The sequence below is a fragment of the Anopheles maculipalpis genome, chromosome 3RL (assembly GCF_943734695.1).
Source record: "Anopheles maculipalpis chromosome 3RL, idAnoMacuDA_375_x, whole genome shotgun sequence".
Taxonomy (NCBI): domain Eukaryota; kingdom Metazoa; phylum Arthropoda; class Insecta; order Diptera; family Culicidae; genus Anopheles; species Anopheles maculipalpis.
Window position 1 is genome coordinate 24,137,681 of NC_064872.1, and position 20,393 is coordinate 24,158,073.

Consider the following 20,393-nt stretch of genomic DNA (forward strand, 5'->3'; position numbering starts at 1 on the left):
CACTACTCTAGCAAAAATGTTTACACACAAGCTGACTTAAAATTTTTTGGCAGAGTTCTGGACTGCTGCGTTCTGGAGTGTAGACCTTAAAAATAGTCTTATTTGTTTAAAACAGGGAATACATTAGCAGATTGCCTACTTTCAGGCTCTCGTTTCTCAAGCAGCAAATAAATACAAGCTCCCAAATGTTTGCAATTTGTAAACAAAAAACTACATTTTCTATGCCTTTTTCGCCAAAAAGTACTTTTTGATTAAATATTAAAGCTCGATACATTCCCGAAAACAATCAAACAATTAAAGTGAATGCTTTTCGTTTCGATTTTCCATTCCAAATTTCCTACCCGTCATCACTTTCCCCATCGCGTTTGTGACCTGTTTTGTGGCAAATCTTTTGGAAAATGAAATAAAAAAAACTTCAATACTAGAAGTAAAATGAAACAGCAAAAGCAATGTGGATTGAGAAGTATTTCAACTGCACCAGCATACAGAAGTTACAATACCTCTTGCAATGGACAGGAAAACGTATGTTGCTTCAATAGCGAGTGTATTCGCCTTTTTTTTCTTTTGGGGTGAAATATTCAATCCCCAATTCTCCGGTAAAAAAGGGCTCGTCTTTTCCACTGGCATCGAATCGCACATACACGCGGATAGAAATTTGCCTGTGGGTTTGAACTTTCTGCATAATTGAAAATTGTTTCGCCCTTTGCACCCTTAGCCGTCTCCAAAACTAGCACACGGGGCGGGCTTCGAGCGGGAAAAATCAGCATCGTGAAGCTGCTGCTTTATTCATCACGGCAACACACTACACAACATGATGCTGTTTGGGTTGGGGAGTGCAAACATATTCTCGCCCAACCAGCAACCATCACGCAAACGGCAGTAGTGGAAGCAAAGGCAGCAAGTAGCAAACAGCAGCAACATCACAATAGCAACATGGAAACGTGTGTTAAAGCTGCTGGAAGCTTGGGTTTTCCGCTGAAGTTGACTTTTTGGAATTGGAAAATCGACTCATGGGGCGGTTTGTTGCACATTACATACTGGCAGGTTGCTCTCAGGTTGGTAAGTATAGAACTTGAATATTGTTTTAAACTCTCGGGTTGCTTCTATTTCTGCAGCTTGCAAGAAAAGCTGGATGCGTATAATCGAAAATCGTTGTAAAAGTTTTTTGAACATTTGTTGGTGCCCCAGCACCCCCAATGGTGGTGTTTAATTACAAAACTATGTCCAAAGCGGGAAGCGATACACTTATAATAACAGCAGGAAATACTCGTAGTAATGGTTGTACTCGACGGGCTGTTGATCCCCCCCCCCCCCCCCCAGATCGATCAGTATTCCCTCAATACTTACCATACAATGCCTTGAGCACCGGATCCGATCGGTTTCAGGTTTTGGTATCGCTTTAGAATGGTAAACTTGGTGTCGCCCACCTCGACGGTGTAGAAGGCGTGACGTGAGCTCATGTTGAGGCCCCGAAGTTATTTCTCACTTGTTCTTTAATTGTTTTTATTGTCTGTAAAGAAGGACAGAGATTGAGGAGAACGTAGATAAGTGATCAAGTAATGATTTTCATTTAAAAGTTGTTAGAAATCTACTAAAACATGTAAAACACTAAAATGAAAACAGAGCAGCGTTATATTTAAATCTATATCGTAAAAAAAGCAACCAATTTTTCCTCTTCGTTTTATTGCATTTCACATTCGTTCTATTTTCTTTTTGCTTCTTCCTTCATAATGTACTAGCACAAGCACCATCAACAATAATGGTAATTGTTCGTTCGCCCGGCATCGTTAAAGGACCGAACGGGGCGCTATTCGTCCAAAGATGAAGCAAAAGTTCATTCCGAAATTCTACACCAAGTGCTTTTGGTGCGTTTTTTATGCTTTATTTTTGTGAATCTACAAGTACAATACCAATACCGTTACTAAGGGAGAAGAAATTCGCCCCGAACGCTATTCTTAACCTTTTAGAAAAACCCATTTTGCTATGGCCTTTTGGCCGAAACTTTACTCGTTTCTAGATTGAGAAAGATTGAGCAACGTACGTACACACACATATAGGCGCATAGACAACGAGTTTGAAGCAAATCGTACCAAGAAAGGATTGTTTTGGAAATTTTATACGATTGCACCTAGGGGGCACGCACTAAACTTTTCATGTTATTGGAACTTTTAAGTGCTCTTCCTGGAATATTTTTATGGAGATGTGTATGTCAGTTAAGACTATAAGAATTATAAAAATGTTTTAGACATGCAGCTTAAAAGAAACTGCCCTCACATTCTCTATCGAAAGAGCTTGTATTAATGAAATCCCTTTCTAGCTACGATGGCATCAAGATTATTTACAAATACTGCCCTAGAGCGCACAAACATAGCTTCATACTTCGTTCTAGACCTAATAAAACTCACATTAAAAGTGCACAAACCACTACCCTCTCAGGTGGAGATCGTTCAACTCTCATAACGCTGAATGCAATAGGAATTTAATCTTCTTCTAATAAAAATTCCATCCACAATCGTATTTGTGCTTCGGTACGGTTTATTGTGCAATCTACAGCTAATGCCATTCAACGGTGGGAAGAACATTCAAGGTAAGACTGGGTACCGATGCAAGCAACATCAAAAGAAAATTGTATTCGTTTGTACACCACCATCAGCATCAGCGAGCTTTAGCGCGCACGACTGCTTTCATGTGAAGCCCAGTTCCCATTTCTTAACCGTTTCGTTACATTGTTCCTGAAAAGAATACGCCCCTAGAAGTGTTGTGGTAAGTCACAAGAAGAAGGTATAGAAAGGACTCTACATAATTGAGGCTGGTGCTTTGTAGCAGGGTAAGAACGTGCAGCAGAGAAACCGATTCTTGGAATAAAACGGCATAAAGTACCAGGCGTCTCCATCGTGCCAAATAATTATGTTTCGCGCGAGTTTTTCCTCGGGGAAAAAAAACATGAAACACCCAAACGCCGGAATCGTTGCAACAATTATTACATTCGATTAATTAAATGCTGCAGCAAACCGAAAACGCTTTCCTGCTTACTGATTGGCACAAATTTGTCGTTTCTTTATTTCATTTCAACTGTTCTCATGGTGTGTCGGTGGTGGTATGCCAAACTTCTGAGCGCGAAGTTTCGCCAAAAGTTATTTCTTCCCAGGAAATACAGAAAAATAAGTACACAACAAAACATCCGCCGACCAAACGCTTCCAATCACTTATTTCGTTTGCTGTCTTTAATGTAAGTGCTGCCGGCAGAAAACCAAATTACTTGTTCGCACTCGCGCGTACACACAATTGTTCAAATTTGCCTTAGCCCAGTTGCAAGAGCTTTTCTTTTCTTGCTTTCTCCAACGTCAGTCATACCTGCAAGCTAAATACGACCATTTTTCGTATCTGCGGAAAGGGAGATTGCCCGTAAGGGAAAAATCTCATTGAGAAAATTCAATGCAAAAGTGAAGCTCGCAGTGATGACGCATGAAGGTAAAACTCGGCTGACGAACGAAAAGTGTGATCGCTAGCTATGTGCAAACCACGTCGAAAAGCACCCCTTCTTCCTCTTCTGCTCCTTCCCTTGAAGACAGTTTTTCGCGCACCCACAACATTGTGTGCTTGCGATGGCTGTAAAGGATCTTCGGCACGGGGCTTATTTTTGCGAACTGGAGGGCTTCATTGGTTCCATGGGTAAAATTGGTGAAAAGCGATCACATGATTTCGAATCCATTTGTTACCGAAAAAGCTGAGCGAATGAAATCAAACTGCTGAAAGGTACCAGCAGCAGCAGCAGTCAAAGTGAGTAGCGAACAACGAGTTAGATATCATCGTGAACTTTTGGCCCAGTTTCGAACTTTGTCAGGCATACGGAGGAAAAGAGCTTCCAATTACACAGACGAATTGTACCAAGTAACTTTAAAGATGAAAATCCTTGTTCTAGCCCTTGATAGATTTAATATGTCAAAAGTCATAAGGGGCAAACCCTTATGAAGCAAATACTCAATAATAAATTTGAGAAAAAATTCAAACGTTATTTCATTGAAATTTATAGCACGAATATTAAGCAAACGAGGAAGGTTTTCAGAAACACGCGGATGTAAACATCTGAATCAAAGCACTGTAGGCACGCCACATTTATGCAATTTAAGAGACAAAATCCCCCAGATAAGCTAAACCGGATTTCTAAAAACACAGGTAAAATACGAATTAGTTAAACAACTTTTCAAAGTAACACATAGGACAGAATTACAATCCTAATAATTGAAATGACAAAACGCAAAATATGAGAAAAAATCCTTCAAAAGTAAGTCGAAAATAAGCAACTTATAAAACGTTTTTTAGTAGATGCACACAATTTTTCGACCATTTCATTAGCAAAAAAAAAAATTAAACGCAGCAATTTATGCGATACGAGAGACAACATTACTACGATAAAATCTATTAACTTTTCCTACAACTTTCCTTTACTTCACTTGCTTTCAAATTGAAGTAAAGGAAAGCAATCAATTTTGAAGACTATAATTTAAATAAAATAATTTCAAGAAAAACTCTTCAAACGACAATACGGCACTGGATCGTCATAATTAATTATAAATAAATAAAAACTCTTGAAACATATTGAATGCTAAGCAATAATAATTAAATGCTATACAAAAACAAGAACAATTTGAAACAATTTGAATTTTGAAAGTGAACTTAATAAGTGAAAAAGGCCGGGACTATGGAAGTGGATCACGTGTAGCATGATGATCCGCGCAGGACACGCAAATCGGGATATCAAGACGGCGGCGCAGTTTGCATTAAACACGTTGAAGGATATTAGCAAGCAGGTTGAAACCAGCAACAGACATTTTGAGGCTGTTGTACAACGGAAGGATCAAGACAAGTTCTTTGACATTTCTTCGAGGAGTTCCTGAGGCTGAACACGGACGCCTATGTGAAGCTGCTGGACACGGTCGCCAAGCACTGGTTAATTGGTTAGCCCTGGTTAAAATGGCCGTATGTGTGGCAACAAGATTCGGAACCTTGTCATACGGCCGCCAAATCGCAAAAATGACTTAAAGACAATTTCTACAACTTTACCATCCCCAATGTTTGGCCTCCCAGCTCTCCGGCCCTAAACCCGGTGTGCTAATTCGTGTGGGGCATGGTTGAAAGGGACACCAACCGAACGTCCTGCAACTCAAAAACAGAATTAGGGTAAAAAATTAGGCCCTTTTTTTGTGGCCCTACCCAGGGCTATGGTAGTCCGGGCTTGATGCAGGTTCCGGAAGCGGATACCTTGGATCGATTGGTCATAGATGCCGAGGGTGTTTATTTTGAGTTATTTGTGCAGCGTACATGGTGAACTAAACTTCGTAGAAAACCATTGCTCATTTAAAAAAAAAGCATTCAAAATTCTATTATGGGTTTGATTGCTACGTTAAAATGATAATTTTACATGGTTTCAGCTAAATAAGTGATAAAAAACGTTAAAATTTGTGCAAAATTACATGCAACATCGGTTTATGAAAAAAATAATAAACGCTTACAAGTATTTGTAAGCAAAAAAGATCATTTTCCTATTTATTTTTGGAAAACTAATACATCTGCTACAGATCGAAATCCCTTTAAGTTGACAATTTAAAGAACAAATTAGCTTTGATCATATTTAAAACTTATTTCAAGATTATAAACGAAAAAATAAACACAACAAATATTTTTGGCTAGTTCTAGCACACTCTTGCCACACAATTTTGTACAGTTTTTCGAGAAAAACATACACGTGTAAAACATAAATGATTGTGAATAAAATCATAAAAAACGATACGTTAAAAAGTACCTAAAACGTGTGTACATAACTGAGAATTGATGCAACACATCCACAACAAAGCCCTGCAGTATTGACACGACAGTATGTACCTTTCACATAGAAGTGATAGCCACCCTTAACTTGTTGGTCTTTTATTATGCATAAAAAACAAAAATAAAAAAAAACCAGAACGAATTACTTGTACGGTCGCAACATGTTCGATTCGCTTCCGGTGGTTTACTGTAACAGCAAATAGGTGGGCTTATCCTTTTTACGTCGAAAGTTAATGTACCGAACAAGCGGGCGAAAGTATACACAATTTGAGGCTCTGATTGGAATTGTCCCATCTTTCGAATTCCCTGTGGGTGATCCACCACCACCACCATCACCCGCTGTTTGATTGTGACCGCTCCGTTTGTACGCAATGTCAACAGTAGTAGTAGTAGTCGCTCATGGCGCACTACAACGTGTTCATGAATAAATGAATTCCATTTCCACATCAATCCCGGTTTACTTCCAGAACGATTTTGCCTGGCCTGCCTACCCCACACACCGAGGGGGGGTTCGTCAACCAATTGGCACCACCGCCCAGTGATATGTTGATTATATTGAAGTGCGTTTCGTCGTCCGAGGGTTTTTCTCATCCTCTCGCATCGCTGGGGATGTGGGTGTGTGTGTGTGTGCTCATTAAAAATGATTGATTGAGGAAATAATAAACACTCCTGCGGTGCTTATGTGTGGTGCTCCAAACAGTTTTGCTTCAATCTCGCATCGGTGAGGATTAAACGAAGAGCAAACTCAAACACAGTATGATGTTCTGATTTTCCTTTTTTTTTTTGGATTCGATCTGATTGTTCGATCAAGATCACACAGCAAAATGGCAACGCTGGCCCCATCGATTGACGGATCGCCATTTAATGAGCGTTCCAAGTACCCGAGGCATTCGTGGTCCTCTGCGGATACATTGGTGATTGTCCTGTCCACCCGAAATTGCCAATTGGAACATCCGGTGAGCTTCTCTTTCTCCATCATTAGGAAAAACTACTTTCATTTCACACAGCTGCTTCCACCGAAAAGCTTTGCCTCCCGAGGCTACAGAACATCTGCAGCAAATTAAGCCGGGTGGAAAATGTGCACAACTTAATGATTCATTGCCCGTCGGTTGTGCAGTAGTAACGCGTGATCTCGACTGCGAGCTGCTGCTGTCGAGAGTGTTTTGTGTGGTTATTTAGACGTGAACAATTAATTATTCAGTAGCGCTAACTTTCTCCACTAGGAAACTGGAGGATAAAATGGTATTGGTTGGAGTTGCTGTTTCTGGGACAAGTGCTTTTAAAATATTGCTAGGGTTGGACCGAAAACTCAGCGAAAGAGTAATGACATTATCCTTTGGATTGTTTTATTAAAACGTGAACTTAAATGAATGAAATCATTCTTCCAGCTAGTTCATTTGCAAATCTTCACAGCAGCATCAAACCATCTCTCTATTGTTGATGGTTAGGAGCGTAAAGTTCCTGGGAAAGTATGTTCCTATTCTAACGTCACGTATAAATCTTTTTGCACACAAATTTGCATACCTCGCCAGCCCAGGCTCCCATGTAGCCGGAGAACCGAAGGAAAAGCGTTTGGTGAAAGAAATGTAAATTAAATTCCTGCTGGGAGCGTACACTCAAGAAAGAAAACCCCCGATGACCTTAAAACCCTTTTCTCTGTGCGCTATTCCTTGGTGTGAAGTCTTTATGTGACAATGAACTCGAACTCTTCCTAGTGTGGCACAGCGGGCACTAGAGCGTCGAAGATCTTCACAGTCCAGTCGCTCAATAGTTTTGCGAGAACAGGTCCTGAGCACCAAAGGAGAAAAAACCTCCCTGAAAGCTAGGAGTGCGTATGGACTTCCCAAGACAAAGAAGCAAAAAAGGGAACTTGGTGCAAAGTAAGCAAGATGTGCAGGAGCCGCTGTTTGAAAAGGATTTTCTTTTCTGAAACAGTGCTAAAATCCATCCCAACGAAATGTTTCGTTTGCTCAGTAGTTGGTCCGAAAAAAAAAATGGATTCGGAGATTGGTTTTCCAAAAATAGAAAACGTTCGAAAAGGACTGTAAAAGATTGCCGACCAGTAGCTGCTGCTGGTAGGACTTTTACACCCGATTGATGATGAAGCTGCTGACGATGATGATGATGATTATGTTCGGTCAACCCGCTGGAGTCACGCTGTCTGCACTGTGACTGAGGCAAATGGCAAAATGGTGGCAGCGGCTGTTCGTTGTCGCAGTATGCTTCTCTCCCATTTGCCGGAAAACAAAAGGACTCCAGTTTCGTTGCACAATCTAATGACCCTATTTGAACGCTGCTGTTCGCCCCATTTGGCCACGTTTCACTGTTTGGCTGTGGTCCAAAAATAACAAAGTACCAGCTCCGAAAGCACACAGGCACGATACGTCCCCGTCCTGTTTATTATTGCCCTCCGACAACCTCATCATCAGGGTTCTACTGCCTTGTATTCATTCTCGTGTGTGAGTGTGAAGCGTTTTCCGAAGCATACTGGCGCCGCAGATCTCTTTACACTCCTTTTATTTTCAAGCGTATTCTGGTCTTCCGTTTGCAACACACAGCAAACACATATGCACATTAAAGACGTGGTTTTTGATCGTCACCAGCACGTTGTTGTCTAAGACAATTGCCACATACCAGCATAATCCTGCATAAGCTTATCTTCCATCATCTTTCATTAAAACACCAAATTCCAAGCTTTCCTTTTCTAAAATAACACAAAAATAAAGCTTTTCTACCAACACAGTGCAACGTACTCACACACATTTGTTCTCGTTGCGGTCACGCGCTTTCCAAAAGCACCGAAGAAACGCACGTCATCGCTGGATGCGCGCGAGAAATGTGAAAATATTCGGCCAGGTCACCGGGGAAAGATTTATCACTGCGCTCGAACAGAAGACTTCTGATTCTGACACGTTGCAGTATGTTTGGACAGGGAAAAAGGAATAAAAAAAAATGTAACAAACACAAAACAAGGCTAACAATTCATACACATTTCATCACTAAATCATCCTTCTTTCTTCATCCATCAGCAATAATGCTGAAACCACCACCACCCTGATGATGGGGTGTTTTTTGATAACTAAAAGGACCGACAGGAGGTTAAGTAGGGCTGCAAGGGGAATTCGGGGAAAATGCGAAATATGGTAGCATCACTTACCATAATGCAGAAGATCCCATCATAGTACGGAAGATGTCAACACTATGGCGGCCGTCTTTTTTTGTTAACACCTGCCCAAGAAGAAAGAGAAGAAGAAAAACAAAGAAAGTTAGCACGCAAACACACACACACATACTATGAGAACGGGCAGTGAAATATAGTATTAACACAATAACACTACAATTCTTCTAGCACTGGAAATGGTAATTTAATTCCTGACCGTTCACCAAGGGTATTTTTGTGAAGTAAAAAGTGCGCTTACTGAAAGTGAAACAAAAAAGGGAGGACCTAAATTGTAAATGGTAATCCTTTGCTGTTCTTTTATGCACCTCACTGTGCTTCACAGTATAAACCGGGTTTGGGTAGGTGTAGATGGCTTAACAGGATGGTAAGAAAGGGTACCTCTCTGAAGTGAATGGTAAAAATCATTTTATTTATTTTAAGCATAACGGCTTGCGCCGTATTGTCATGGTAAAAATTATAATAAATAATAAATCAAAGTCCGGGCGGCCACCGGCCTGGAAAAATAAGTCAACCAACGGGACGTAGGCGACAGCAGCGTCGGTCTTCAAACGGCAGGACCGGGGTTTAGATCCCATCCGCACCGTCTCCGCGTAGTGAGGACTGACTATCCAACTACGTGGTATCGGGAAGTCAAGTAAGCCATACGACGGCCGGCGTGACTTAAAAGGTCGCTAAGCCAAAAATAAATCAAAGTCCCGACTATGCCCAGCATCAGGCAAAGATGAACGAGAGACGCCTTATTATTATGTTTATATGATTTAGTCATCACAAGTGGTGTTGACAATATGGCATGGTACCGTCATAATTACTTATTTAAAAATAAATGAAATAATAAATCAAGAATTTAAGTAAAACAACTGTAAGATAGCAAAGCATTTTTTGAGTTCTATCCATTTTAGTTCAAGGACAGGACTAATAAAGACTATTTTGAACGGTGTCCACAAGCTAAATCCTAATGAATAAAAATGCCTATGATGCTTTACTTTGCTAAGACAACCGATAATAATCTTTGTAAAGTAATCAATTCTGATCATCAGCACGATGATCGAAATTGACTGGTACAATCAAGTCAAGAAAATGCTAGAATACATCCTCTCGGGGTTATCGTTCCAAAAGAACATTGTATGTTACTCAATCGAAGTCATATAAACTAGTGAAAGATTATACGCCTTTTTTTAACGAATCGAACTGAAGTCAGATTAATTCTTATAGGAATCGAGTTCAACACGTAAGTGCAATAAATTCGGATCGACCAGTACGGGCAGCAGATCATCCCGATGAACCATTACACCCGCTGATCGCCACGAACCAACGAGCCGAACCCGCATATGCTTTGCTGTTGGGATTGGTAATACGATTCAGAATGTTCGCTTACGGATGGCTCCGACCCGTTCATCACTAATATAGACAGGTAAATACATGCCTATGTACCACTGAATACACCACTAGATGAGACTATTCATTTTGCCGGTTTAACAGGAATGCACCAAAAACTAAGCGGAAAATTCACGTTCATTAATGTTGCAAAATTTCCCCTAACTGAATGTAAGATTCCGTTTGAAACACTTGAAACTAACAAGACATTGTACAATTCCATTATCTGGATCAACATTTTGTAAAAGTCGAATTTGTCGAGTTCTTCAGTGCATCATTACATCATTGAAAAAGCGATGTTTAGTCTTTTTCATAACATCACGACCTTTATATTATGTACTAAAATTAAATGAATAATCAGAATGGCAGATTCTTTTAGCAGTGAATTCCAGAGCTCAGAAGAGATATGATAAGTTAGCTAATTGAATGATAAGAATGATTTTTTGTTTGTCTAAAGGAAGTTTTTAATTATCAATCGCATTCAAAAATTAAATACATAGTAATTTCAGTTGAAAATGTGTACATGTTTTGATAACTTCAATCACTAATCCAATCTTCAGCTTGGAATAGGTTTATTTAAAATGCATTTTTAAAGTAAGAAACAGCTTATTCCATGTTCTTTCCAGATCTACCAAGCAACAGATATAGCTTTATGGATAAACCAAGGACACTCAAATAAAATAAAATGGCTGAGCCATCTTTAAAGAACTAAAAGAATCGACAATTATTTCGAATCTAGAGATCAATTTTCTCCAGCAATAAAATAAACTTTAGAAATCTCAGGCCCGATCTTGATCTATTTGTTATTGATGTTGTAAGCAAAACTAAATGCTCTAAAGCATCTAAGCGTTAAAAACAACAAAAAAAACGTAATTTATGATCACGATCTAACTTTTCCAAACGTCACGAGCAATGTAAAACAGGTCAACGAACTAATAGCCATTTTCACCAACAAATCAAGTGTCAAATACGGATCAATTACATACAGTTAAATATGAAACCAAAAAATGATACAGCTAAACGGAAGATAAACTGAGCTGAAAGCAATATTTTCAGGCAGGCTTGTTTGCTGCCTCTGCATAGGTTGTTATTTGCTCTATGAAAATACTGTCCTCGGTCTCTTTTCCTATCGAATATCAAATCGAACGCAACCGAATTCAACGGCGCAGCAACCGGGACACGATCGATGGTGTGATGGTAATTTATGGCATATTTTTAAAAACGAAAACACATCGCCATTTTTCCATATGCCAATGTGAGTATGCCCAAGCAGAAGGGTAATACTAGTAGCAATTGATTGCGAAGGAAAAAGGTATGAAAATATGTAAAACAACCGCAGTTCGACAATGTGAATGGATTTTGTTCCTTTTATTTGTGTATGTGGTGGAATTTTTATTACGCTAACCGATTTACAGTGTGTTTGGTTTTATTTTATCAGATTTCTTTTCTGTTCTGTGGTTCTGCGGAAAAAACTCACGAGAAATAAATTGGATGCATCGGAACACGGCATGCAAACCGGATGGAAAAGAAGGCACAAAAGTATATAAATGAAATGAAAGTAAAATAATATAACATTCATAAAAATGTTGCAAACAGTAAAGGAGACCGAGAGACACCGCAGACTTTGACCACAACATGCTGCTCCGTTACTGTTGATAGCGAGTCGTGTGCCGTTATCGAGATGTACACACATCACACACATTTGTGCAGCCACTGAAGGCTGAGGACGAAAATAAAACCCAGGCAGGCATTATGCCACTGGCAGAGCATAACAATAGCTAAAAAAAGGGCAGGAAATGGGCTTCCTTTCACCGCCATCTCAATCGATTGATTGGCATGTGCTGGTAGGTAATATGTGTGCATCGTGCAGTGTCAGCATTCGGTAGCACCGGACCTGAGCATCGTAACGATCTATTTTTAGTGACACAAGCGAGCGAGGCGCGTGCTTTCATCGATTTTCGTACCTAAAGCACATAAATGCACACAGAAACACACGCAGGGTTAGTAATAAATAGGAGCGAAAGATCTCCTGTCGTCGCAGGAGGAACGGTTGCCTAGAAGTTTTCGGTGCCACGCACGTTCATTCCCGAGTTCATCGACAGCCCTCGTTTGGCTCGTTTTCACCAAACGACAGGAGCTGGTACGAATCCATTTATTATGGGCCCTTTCGGCACGTAATGATTTTCTTTAAAAAAAAACACTTCTTTAATAAAACGTTACAAGAGTCTCGTGGTTGGTGGTAATGTCTGCGCAGGACGCGGCAGGGAATATGTTAATGGGATGCTGCTTAGAATGCTTTTATCATAATTGAAGCACACTTATTGATAAAGTGCGTATGTAAGTGAATAAAAGAACAGACGAGGACTACACAAGGAACTGCACCGTCTCCTGTCACTCAAACAGTGTGACGGTTAGTTAGACAAAACTTTTGCACATAAAACCGCACCAGAACAATTGTGCCGCAAAGCATAATTCCTGTCCGGAAATTTGTGAAGACAGCAATGATGACGACTTTCAAAAACAAGAAAAGCGTCTCGATTTTATTTCACAGACGAACACTTACAGGCCTCGATCACATTAAACTGTGGTGGATGGCGAGTTTTATCGATGTGATTAAATTTGCTTTGGTTCATAACTTTTTATAGCCCGCTTCTCACTCGTACCGGATTCGGGTCACACTGCCTGACGTTCGGCCACCATTTGGCGGTCAAAAATAGTATGAAAACAAAAACAAAAAGTATAGCAATAAAACAATATACAAACCCAGCTCTACCGGTGAGGAATTGCGTACGAAGACGCCAAATTGGTGAGGGTGTACGGTGAAAAAGCGAAAGTGCCACAAGGTTCTGGTCACGTTAATCGCAGACCAAGAGAAAGCCATCAGCATCATAAACATGGCAATTATTACTACACCTGATGGTGGTGGTGTTGTATCTCAAAAGGACGCACAAGAAAGAAGAAGAAAAAACACGCTGAACCCGTGACAGTTTCCGGTTTGGCGTGCTTGCAAAGCACGAAAATTAATTAAACTTTAGCCCGAAAAAGCTGTTACTTTTGTGACCGCCGGCTGTTGGAGAGGATGCTGTTTTCCATGCCCAACAGAGAGGTATGGTTATAAACTATGTAAAACATTAATGAGTCTAAAGAAGAAAAAACAAAAATACATTTCCATATCTTAAAACGGTTTCTGTAGTTTATACTCATGAGACATCAATGGAGGCGCATGGTGTTTTTCGTGCTACACGGAAAATTATTTACTTTAGAAGCTCAATATGTGCTACCGTTTCTTCCCATGAAGTTGTAAAGCATTTATCATTTTATCATATTTTTTATGCTATAAAAAAACCGGAACCAGTTAAGTGACATGTATTAGGAGACAAAATCACACATCAAGAAACCGCCGTAATGCTTTCTATAATATGGTTCTAATTCACTCCTTAATTGATTCTATGGAATTCGTATCGAAATTAATGACTCTAAGAAGTCTTATTCTTGCTTGTTTCGCTTTTCCATTTTGTGGCAGTAGAATGGGTGGCATTAATTCGTTCCGAAAATCCTGTGCACATCACCGTACAGCAGTCCGTCCAAAATGATCCTAAGAGATGGTAGATTGTATCAATTCTAAGTTACACCGCTTCATTGGTTTTGTCTCTTAATGGACAGCTACACACACACACATCGACGAGGTTCTGCCACCAGAACGATATCTCAATTTGGGCGCAAGGATATGCTTGCTGGTGATATTTATCTTATTTACATTTCCCTGTTCCCTCCATCCAACCCATAAACTCCCTTCCTTCTTCGATCAACACACACACACACAAACACACACACTCTAAACATGTAAAATGACGAGACAACTCACAACACACCACATCAGGTTACTGCCATGGCCAATGTTTTCCCAGAGCCCTTAGTTCGGGCTCACGGCCATGATTGCTTTGCACCACACGAACGAATTTAACATTTCAAATATTTTATGAACATAAACCTCCCTTCCGCTACAACATGAACGTGAAGAACGGGACGTCCCGTCAGTGCTGTGCTGCGGTAGAATGAGAGTGTGTGCATGTGTGTGCTGCTGCTGTCGGTTTACTGTTCCCTGTCACATTTGTCAGTTTGTTGGAAGCTGTTAGAATAGTGTGCTCGAGGACAATCGGAGTTATAAAAACTAAAGGAATGTTGTGTCGCATTCCAGAATTTGCTCCCAGACATCACACGAGAGTGGTTCAGTTAAATAAACTTTTCATAAGATTACTTTGTATAGCGAGTGGCATAAGTTTGGGGGACAGTGTGCTATTTCTGTTGCATACTTTTAGGCGTTCAGCACTACACTACCGCTATAGTAACGCTATAGTCTTATAAAAACGGTTCCTGCTTCAATACGTAGGCAGAAGAGGCACTAATAATCTTCCTGACAGGACATGCCAAACACACACACAACGTACAGGTACGAATGTAAAATGATCTATCCTATGATTCACATAGTGCCAACAACATTGTAACATTGTGACATCCAAAAATTCTGTTACAAAAATCGATCGAAAACTCTAACAGCATCCAGCATTTCTGCGCTTTTTCCCAGCACAGGATAGAACTCGCTAGCCGCGTTTGAATACATTTCTCTCGGAACGGTCCAACCGAGCCGCATCTGTAGGCTCGTTGCGAAGGTAATACAAAATTGATGTCATGACTTGCTCTTCATTAGGCAGCCACCAGTAGAGCATACCCGCGTGGGCCGCGGTGAAATTCGTTCCCTTTTTGAGTTTGTTTCTTTTTTTGTATATGTCCGTTTTGCTGATGGAACTTTTGAATGCGTTCTAGGGCGAAATAAAAGGGATAACGAACCATTTCAACCAAACAAACAAAAAAAAAAGGAAACAAATGGTATTGCAATCCACTGGTAGGATAACTACTCCAGTGTTGGTGTTTACTAAGGCCACTTTCCAATAAAAAATCCTACTCAGAGATAAATTTGAATACACAATAACCATGAAAAGGATAGCCGGAGTACCTTTCCCACTAATACTACACACCTTCATACTTGATTTGAGCCGCCCGATTCGTTACGGTTTTGTGCTGTAGTGACGCTTGTTATTATTTTTTTTGGGTGAGTTAGTCGACCGCTCACAGTATGGCTCACTGTCCGCCTGCCGAGAAGAAAAGGTTTTACAAATCCTCAATGCTCTAGTCTACCAGCCACTCTGCGGGAGGTTTGCAAGATGATCTCCATCTACTGCACGCAGACACACAGGGCAACCGAACCGGGGTTCCCGAATAGAATTGGTTTCGAGATAATTAATCTATGAAGCTCCGTGTTTCCAAACCAAAAATACAAAAACCTTCCCAAATGCAAAGCCGTTGTTAATCCTTTTTATGGTCGAATGCCTTCCTTTTCTTGCGCGTTCAAATTTCACTTGGATTCCAGCGGCCAGCAAACGAACGTATGCGGAGAATGGATTGGCGTCATAAAAAGCGATGGCATGGTATGAAAATGGAATCATCGCCGAGTGCTCCATAGCTAAGCTACGGGAAAGATGATGTATGCAAGACTAAATTTTTGCTATAAGTAAAACACTTTCATCCAATCAACGCCTTGCCCGACCCAGGACGTCCGTTGTGCTGACCGAATACTGACGGATAGAAAGGGACGTGACGAGACGACACAAAAAGCCGTCGTTCGTCGTACGCTTTCAGCAGCCAGCACGAAGGATCGCGACTTCTGCCTCTAATGAACAAAGGACGGTTATCAACGGTTCGATGCGTATCGGTAGTGGTTCGATCCGGATTTCGACAGGGATGGAGTTTTGTGAAAGTTGTTCCAGTAAATGTACGCTTAATATATGTAGACCGGATTTTAGCGTGTGTATCTTTACCCCAAAATTAGGTTACTGTGCGCATTAGTGCGTGCATGGTACACACAACCCCATAACAAGCAGCATCCAATTTACCCTCCAATTTTACAGTTAGCAAACTCACAGCACAACGCTCGTTTTGTAATTGTGTTTACTTGTAATGGTGTGTAGCTTCAGCAAAGAATTGAGGGCCGTTTGTATTCCCTTTTTCGGCTCACGCATTAAGCCGTCGAGACTGAGCCAAAAGATCGATGGACTAATTGAAAGATTTAAGCTTCCTTATGATAGGCTTCGAAAAGATGAAGTTTGTACATACTTTTAATTATTATATGTTGTTGCTTTGCTTCCGAGAATCAACTGAGAAGAAGTCAAGCTTAAATGTGAAGCCTTTGAAAAGTTTTGTTTCCTTCTCTGTACCATCGATCAAGAAGAGGCTGATTTTGGTTTTTTTGTTGGATGGCGTTTTTTCTTGCTCGTCTCAGGACTAACTTTTATCATCAGCAACTTTTCTCTATTCAAACGGAACAGAACAGCATCAAAAATTAATAAGAAGGTATTGAAAGGGTACTTAAAATTATTATTCAGTTTCTCTCGTTGCTGACTGGGCAGCTTATCAGTCAATAATATAAAAGTTTTTCAGGTAATCTTGATTTTCATCATTTGAGCTTCATTTTCTAGAATAATTTTCAAAAAAAAATATAATACCCCTGGAAAGCAGCATTCGTTGTTTCCTTAAAGGCCTTAACTGTTGTTTCAATGATTTCACAAAATCCAGCCCCTTACGGGGCAATTAGTGTGCTATTGGACAGTCAAAAGCACGGTGGAAGTTGAAACTAGATATGATAACGCTAAATGTGGTTAACATTGGAAAACGTAATAGTTTAAAAAACAATAACTAGATCTGTTTCACAAGCAGAATAATATTATTTTAACAAAAAAACATTGAAATGATTTGAGTAGACAGAAATAAAATGCAAGTCGTTTGGTGAATCCAAATTCCAAACCCACTAATGATGCTTCACAAATAATTTTAATACTGTCGCCTCAAAGTATGCAACCCGCATGTCACAATCATCAAATATAATTTCATTTTGGTTTAAATAGTCACTGCCAACCTGTATTTCTGCAATTGCAGTTAAAATAATAATAATGAGAACACACAATTGCTTCATTAGTTCCGTTTGTATGTTTGTATGCATGTATGCGGTGAAAAACACGCAACCAACCATAAAAACAATAGGGGCCAATTATCTGTTCAATTTGCATACAACATGTACCACCACCAACGCCACCATTCGGATCAGTACAACCAACACAGCATCATCGACACGTTCTTTTTGTTTCCTCATGTGTGTTTTATTTTTATGCTCTCACCATGTTGCTGTAATTACAGACGCAACAGTAGCAACGGTAAAAACTAGCGCAGACACCAGAAGCATAAATATTAAAACATCAAAAATGAATTCCTCTTTCCTTTTCCACCACTTAACGCTCACTCTCGTCACCTAAAAAAAAAAAAGAGTTGACCTTTCGCAGCGATTCCTGTCTGTACTATGAATTCTGCACTATTGCACTCTAACCGTACAGGTCACACAGACAGAAAGACGGCTTCTCCTGCTATGCACCGAGGGGAAATAAATGGAAAAGGTTAATTCGTTTTCATTTGCGTACAATCGCAACCAACCTAAAATAAGCTTGTCCCCATTTTCCGTACCCATTAAGTGGAATTGGGCATTGTCCATTTATTCAATTTTAATTACTGTGAAACATAATCACATTAATCATGCTGGGATTGTTTATTATTAATTTTCTGCCACTCTTGCTGTATGTGGCGAGCGAGCGTACGAATGCTACTGTTTGCATAATTCCCTGCAGAGCAACCAAAGGCACACAAACGGGAGGTAAAAAACTGTTCCATAGAATCCGGTCATAATGCAGTTGTCTGATATCCTGTGAGAGTGTTCCGAGATGGGAATATTCTACAAAACTTCTTATGGGCAAAAATGAACAACATGAAACCCTCGTTTGTGCAGAATTATGTTTCACCGTAACCGATAGCGTATCACAGGAAGCAAAAAATAAAACACGTGAAGAGATAGTAGAAGCAATAATGATAGAGAGTATTTATAGACCTGTGTTTTTTCTTACGATAAATGCACGTGCTTGCCTGCTTCTTGTTGCAATGTGTTCGATTTTTATGGAGTGCAATAGATAAAAGTATCTTCGAAACAGGCGCAATTTGTCGTTGCACAACCCACACCCAACGTATGATGCATAGGTGATGATGCTGCTGCCAAAATACACCGGATGTGTTTGTTTGACTTTGTGTATGTGTGTGTGGGTTTCTCCATTTTTCTTCCGCTTCGATCCTAATGTAGCGGAAACGTCTAGTTTAACGAGACATCCTTCTCAAGGCACAAGGGGGAAAACCTTCCCGTTCGTTCGTTCGTTAGAGCATTATTCATTTATCTCTCCCCGTAAGGGCAAATGTCATTCTGCTTCCGCCCAGCGGCATTTCCTTTCTCTAGCAGAGCACAATTCAATCGACGTTTTGTTTTGGCATCCATCAGGAAGAGGATGGAACGCAAAATGCGGATGCTTCGAGAAGCCATTACTAGGATGACGAAGAACACTTTTCTAAAGGATGGTTAGAGCTGCTGAAGCTGTCCGCGCGATGGGAGGACTTTTGTGGTAGTAAATGAAAAGAAACAAACAACAGAAACCGGTGCCAGATTTCCCTTAGCGACTTTCACGTTTCGCTCAATTCGTTGTGGGCAAATGGAAGCAAAAGGACAGCCTCGCTTCTAGTTCAAACATTGATTTTCCGGTAATTTTTTTTCTTCTTCTTCTGCTAGTTCATTCCTTTCATGCGCTCAAGATTGGCTGCGAAGAGGCTTTGGGGACGGTGAAAAGTTTTTCGATTTTCTTCGCATCAATTGATTTCTTTGAAAGTGTAATTTAAAATTTAAACTAAGTATCATGGTGAGGAACATGGCTATTTGTAGGCCTTTAGAGAGCAGCTTTTGATCAATATTGAGGCAAGATTATTTCCATTTCTACGATGAATGATAGCGAGAAACACCCGCAAAATTGAGCTGAGTAATAGAATACAACTCGTTTTTCACAAACCAAAACTTTTATCATTATTGTGAGGGCGAAAGCAGAGAAAAAAAATCCGCATCAGTCTATTTTATTTGCCGAAATTTCGCCGATGGTGTAATCTCGTTTCGGTAGCAAAAATTGACCTTGTTTCCCACTACCATAAATGTCAAAAAAGCTAGCCAACAGCCACGCCAACATTTTGGGGCGGATACTCTACAGTGCACCAAACCCGGATAAACGATTACAATCGCACCACGAGCGTGCCCCGGAGCAGAATCATGTTTGTTTCTCCAATTTCCAACGCCTGATATTCGTTCGTGCGGTTCGTCCGTTATCCGCAGTCCTCACCATCAACGAACGGAGCCGGGTCGATATTGAGCCACTTGCAAACACGCTCGGACAGCACAAGTATATCAAGGTCCGGCAGAAAGCACTGCTGTCCTCTGCCTAGTTTTTTCCTCGGCCAAAATAAAGCGGAATTTTATGTGCTGTCTGGCAAGCTTATAACGGTTCAAGGGTACTACCAGTGACTGAGCCCGCACACATGACATCTCGCCGCCGTTCAATAATTTTTCTGCCCAAAAATGATGAAGCCCCCGACTCGATGTCCGTGTTGCCACAGTGGTCTTGCAGAAGAGAAATGGTTGACACGTTGCATTTCCGAAACATATAAATATTTATGTTATTTCCTTAAAATATAGTGTTAATACGCTAATGTTCTTAGTATTTGAGGTAGAAGTTGACATCCAGATGGCGCAGCTGTATAGAATTCTTATACGATGTCAACTAATGATGCGCGAATGAGAAATAAAGGAAAAAGTCACTACAGTGAATTGAATTCTAACCAAGGGTTCGAAGCTCAAGTAAAGAGCGTCGAAGAGTAAAAGAATAAGTAAAAATGATGAATTAGTACATGCTTTCTAGGTTTGAACACCAAAAGCAGGAAGTTATTATTCGGCAGTCAGGCAGCCGAATCCTAAAATCGTGAATGAATAAGTCCAAATAGTTTCTAGCTGTCTTTGACATTTAATTCTCGGCTATCCCTCAACCTGCTT

General features: G+C 40.3%; 4 protein-coding genes across 5 annotated transcripts in view; 2 read left to right on the top strand and 2 right to left on the bottom strand.

Moving 5' to 3' along the window:
• LOC126564100 (eukaryotic translation elongation factor 2) overlaps positions 1–20,393 on the bottom strand; it is a 398,467-nt gene that overhangs the window by 366,200 nt on the left and 11,874 nt on the right. The window lies entirely within an intron of this gene.
• Positions 1–20,393, top strand: part of LOC126564395 (ATP-binding cassette sub-family G member 1-like) — a 440,656-nt gene that overhangs the window by 311,781 nt on the left and 108,482 nt on the right. The gene's annotated exons all lie outside the window — the stretch shown is intronic.
• LOC126565141 (cyclin-dependent kinase 1) overlaps positions 1–20,393 on the top strand; it is a 164,950-nt gene that overhangs the window by 52,766 nt on the left and 91,791 nt on the right. The gene's annotated exons all lie outside the window — the stretch shown is intronic.
• Positions 1–20,393, bottom strand: part of LOC126564780 (stress-activated protein kinase JNK) — a 38,784-nt gene that overhangs the window by 7,527 nt on the left and 10,864 nt on the right. Inside the window, exons 1-2 of one of the 2 annotated variants that reach the window (XM_050221886.1) lie at positions 8,984–9,057; positions 1,348–1,510 (exon numbers count right to left, since the gene is read on the bottom strand). In XM_050221886.1, the coding sequence (XP_050077843.1) occupies positions 1,348–1,460 (113 nt within the window). In that variant the 5' untranslated portion in view covers positions 1,461–1,510; positions 8,984–9,057. Of the gene's footprint in view, positions 1–1,347; positions 1,511–8,983; positions 9,058–20,393 lie in introns of those variants that run through there. The other variant, XM_050221887.1, reaches the window with a different exon arrangement.